A 4,462-nucleotide genomic window follows, 5' to 3' on the forward strand; every position below is an offset into this window, starting at 1 on the left:
GCGACGTGGGCGAGGTCTGCGTCGCCGGCGCCTGCGTCACGGCGGGCTACGAGCTCCGGGACTGGCAGGCGGCGGACCCGAACGTCGAGGCGTTCGTCGGCGGCGCGCGCGGGCACCGGACGTGGTTGAGGACGGGCGACCGCGGCCTGCTCGAGCCCGGCGGCGCGCGGGGGCCGCGCCTGCGCCTCGTGGGGCGGTCCAAGGAGATCGTGAACCGCGGCGGCGAGAAGGTGAGCCCGCTGGCCGTCGAGGACGTGCTCCTGCGCCACGCGGCCGTCAAGGAGGTCGCGTGCTTCGCGGCGCCGCACGCGCAGCTCGGCGAGGTCGTCGGCGCGGTTGTCGTGCTCAAGCCGGGCCGCTTCGCGACGCTCGACGACCTGCGGGACTGGTGCGTCGCCGGCGTCGGGGCGGACCGGGCCCTCGACGCCAAGTGGGCGCCGGAGACGGCCGTCTACGCCGCGCGCGTGCCCAAGGGCCCGACGGGCAAGCCGCTCCGCATCAAGCTCGCGGCGAAGATCGGCCTCCCGGCGCTCGACGCCCTCAAACCGTCCGTGGCGACCTACGACGTCGGCGACGACGCCTTCGACCGGGGCCAGGCCATGGACGACGTCGCCCTGCGGGCCGCGGGGCGCCTCCGCGTCGACGACGCGCGCGCCGCCGACGACGCGCCCGCGGACCCGGGCGTCGACAGCATGGCCTTCCTGCGGGGCCGCCGCGGCGCCGCGAGCGGCGCGCCCTCGGGCGCGGCCATGCAGGGCCACCTCTACTTCGTCGCCATGTTCGGCATCCTCTGCGACCACGGCATGCCGCCCCGATGGTGGGCGGGCCCGACGGGCGCGACGCCGCTCGGCGGCATGGGCGCGCTGCTCGACGTCATCGGCCCGACGCCCCTGGGCCTCGCCGTCTTTTTTGCCGTGGCGGGCCTCAACGACGCGCGCGCCTACGACGCCTGGGTCGCCCGGGGCGCCACGCGGCGGTCGAGGCCCGCGCTCGCGGCCGCGTGCGCGCCGCTCCTCGCGCTCTGGGCGGCCATGTGCGCGCTCGACGTCGCGAGCCACGTCTTCTACGGCGCTTTGCGCGCGGCGACGGGCGTGTGCGTGCTCAAGGGCTACGGCGCGCCCTGCTACGCCTTCGACGACTTCCGCATGATCTCGTTCTGGGAGACCAAGTGGTTCGCGCTGGTGCTCTGCGGCTACCGCGCCGCGGGCTGGGGCTTGCGCTACGGGTCCCTGTCGTCGACGCACGCGCCGCCGGTCCTGCGGCTCCGGCGCCTCCTCGGCGCCGTCTTCTCCCTCGCCTTGTTCGCCTACTGCACCGCGGCCGACGACCGGACGCTCTACGTGCAGATCCCGAAGACGGGCACGGGCAAGATGAAGGTCCACAAGCTCGTCGCGGGCCTCTTCTACTTCTTCGCGCCGCCGCTCATGCCGGAGGCGACGCTCACGCCGGCCTGCTCGGCCCACGACCGCGACGGCGCCTGCGCGTGGCCCTGCGGCGTCCGGCTCGGCGGGCCCGCGGCGCGGCGCGCGACCGCGGGGCTTCTGGGGCTGCACGGCCTCGCGGCGCTGACGCGCATCGGCTACGGCGGCTGGCCCCGGGGGCCCTTCGAGGACCCGGACTGGGCGACCATGGTCCTGGGGCTCGTCCGCGGCGGCGCGAACGCGATCAACCTCGTCCCGTTCCTCGACGACAGCTTCGCCATCTCCTTCCCGGGCAAGTGCGCCCTCGTCCTCGCCGCGACGCTCGTCGTCGTCGCGCTCGTCGCCGCCGCGGCCTACTGGGCGCCGCGGACGCCGAGCTACTGGAGCGACGTCGGCCACGGCACGATGGCCGCCTACGCGCTCCACCGCGCCGCGCTCCCGCCGCTCGTGACGCTCTTCGCCGCGTCGCCGCGGCTCGTGGCGCTGGACATCTTCGCCGGGCTGCCCATCTTCCTCGCGCTCCACGCGCTCCTCGCCGTCGAACTCCCGGCGCTCCTGTCCAAGTGCGCGGCCCGGCCGGACGCGCCGGGCGCCTACGGCGACCGGGAGCCGTTCCTCCCGGAGAAGCACTCCTAATTTTAAAGCGGGGCGCCCGATCCAATACGAACACTATTACGGCTTCACGGCCCACCAGGACGGGTTGCCCACGACGCCGCCCTCGCCCGTGAGCTGGAGGTGGCTCTGCTCGCGCTCGACGGCCTCCAGGGCCGCGAACGCGACGCCCGCGAAGCCGAATTTCGGCCGGCCCTTGCGGTTGATGTCCTTCGGGTAGCAGAACTCGCCCTCGATGCAGCCGTACTTGCCGCAGAGCGGCACGCGGTCGCCCAGGCCGTCCTTGATGCCCGGGTCGGGCCACGCGTTCACGCCCATCTCGCGCTTGTCGATGTCGGCGACGCAGTAGTCGTGGCCCGCGATGATGCCCCCGCGCCGCACCTTGGGCCACCACCGTTCGAAGGTCTCCTTGACGTGGGCGTAGTCGTGGACGCTGTCGATGTAGACGAAATCCAGGGACTCGTCTTTGAAATCGTCGATGAACACGGCGTCGAGCTCGTGGTGGAACGTCCAACGCGGGTTCGCGTTCAGATACGCGATGGTCTCGACGCCGTACTTATACACCTCGGGCATGTTCTTCGTCGTGCGGTAGCTCTCCAGGTCCGCGTCCAAAGGCAGCGGGTCGATGCCGTGGTACGACGCGCCGGCCCACGTCTGCAGGAACATGCGGCTCCAGTGCCCCTCGCGGACGCCGATCTCGACGGCCGTGCCGTTCAGGCCCAGCCGATTCAGCAGCAACGGGAACTGGTCCCGGTGCGGCAGGCGGAACTTGTGCTTCGTCAGCGCTGTCGCGACGACGTGGGCGTGCTTCTCGAAGCGCGCGTACTCGGCCTCGAGCACGGCGGCCTCGCACGGCTTCACGCGCGCCCAGTGGAAGTCGGCGAGCGTGTCGTGCAGCTGGCAGTCCGGCGCCTCGGCGACGGCGGCGGCGGCGAGGAGCGCCAGGCGGGCTGCCGCGCAGGGTGCCGTCCGGCACCGTCGCGGCGACCGACGTCGAAGCTGCCCCATTGCTATCGGTGAGCGGTCGGGCCGTGGATGACGGCATGTCTGCGCAGCACCAAACTCGTTGAGGAGGCTCGGTTCAAAGCAGCATGGTGGCCTGCGTCCCCATATCGCGCGCGCCGTCGCGCGCCAACACGCCCGGCGGTCGTCGGAACGCACCCAACACACGCGACGCGCACCGTTCAGTTTCGTAGGTCGACATGGCGGCCGCCACGCCGTCCCGGCGCCTGCTCGACGCGATCAAGCGGTCCAAGGCGAACCCCGAGGTCCCGATCTCGAAGCGCGCGCCGGCGCCGACGCGCGCGCGAGACGCCCGCGCGCGAGCGCGCCGCCACCCCCGCAGGTACGACCGCGACGCCATGAGCTCGCTCAAGGACGAGTGCAACGAGCGCTACAAGGAGATCCTCCGGCTCATGGAGGGCGGCGACGCGCAGCTGAGCGACCTCGACGACGGCGTCAAGGCGGCCCTCGTCGTGCACCACCAGACGATCCTGCGGAACAAGCAGTGCGCGCAGCTCTACATCCGCGAGCGCATGACCACGCTCCGGAGGCTCCGCCTCGAGGCCGGCGCCGCGCTGCCCGAGGAGATCCGCAACAACATGGGCCAGGAGGAGAAGGAGTTCTTCGACGGCTACGACAAGCTCTACAGCTCCTACATGCGCGACATGCGCGTGGACCTGCGGACCGCGCTCCGGCCGCCCAAGGACCTCTACATCCAGGTCCGGTGCAACGCGGACTGCGGCGAGCTCGTCACGACGCACAGCGGCGTCGTCAAGCTCGACAAGGGCACGACCCACTTCCTCCGCGCCGCGGACGTGGAGCCCCTCGTCTCCCAGGGCCTCGTGGAGCACATCCGGAACTAAGCGGTACTAGGCGACGAGGCCGCGGAGCAGGGCGTCGCCGCAGGGTTTGGTGGTCTTCGGCGCGTAGTCGGCGAGGTGGCGCGGGCAGACGTCGGAAAAGGCCACGGTCGACTCGTGGAAGCGGAGCGTCGTCGCCTCGACGGCCGCGCGCGCCTCGGGCGACTGCGCCTCGCTGCACGTCTTCCACCACATCATCGCCTCGACCTTCAGGTGGTGCCGCTTGCCGCCGCCGTTGAAGTGGTAGACCGCGGGCACGGACTCGGTCCGCGTGTTCGTGAGCGTGCCGTCACGCTCCTTGAGGTCCGGCCAGGGGTCGCAGTCCGGGACGAGCGTCGCGTCGCGGACGCCGTGCATGCACTGAAACAGCCGCGCGTAGTGATCCAAACCGAGCTCGGGCCCGAACTCCCCGGAGAAGTAGAGCTCCGCCGCCAATTCCTGGTCGTTGAGCTTGTGGAAGGCCGCGCCCTCGGCGCCCGCGGTGTCCACGAGGCGCCGCAGGAACCGCGCGGCGACGCCGGCCCGGCCCATCCACGCGCCGGAGTTCAGGTACCGGTACGGCGTCGG

The 4,462-nt window shown here is 72.2% G+C and overlaps 1 protein-coding gene across 1 annotated transcript; it reads right to left on the bottom strand.

The window, feature by feature from the left end:
* Positions 1-2,378: 2,378 nt before the first annotated feature.
* Positions 2,379-2,741, bottom strand: AURANDRAFT_15296 (hypothetical protein; the record flags this gene model as incomplete). Its single annotated transcript, XM_009035688.1, has 1 exon — positions 2,379-2,741. A coding segment is annotated over one exon (363 nt), but the record flags the coding sequence as incomplete, so codon positions are not given.
* Positions 2,742-4,462: the final 1,721 nt, after the last annotated feature.

The sequence above is a fragment of the Aureococcus anophagefferens genome (genome assembly GCF_000186865.1).
Source record: "Aureococcus anophagefferens unplaced genomic scaffold AURANscaffold_3, whole genome shotgun sequence".
NCBI lineage: Eukaryota > Pelagophyceae > Pelagomonadales > Pelagomonadaceae > Aureococcus > Aureococcus anophagefferens.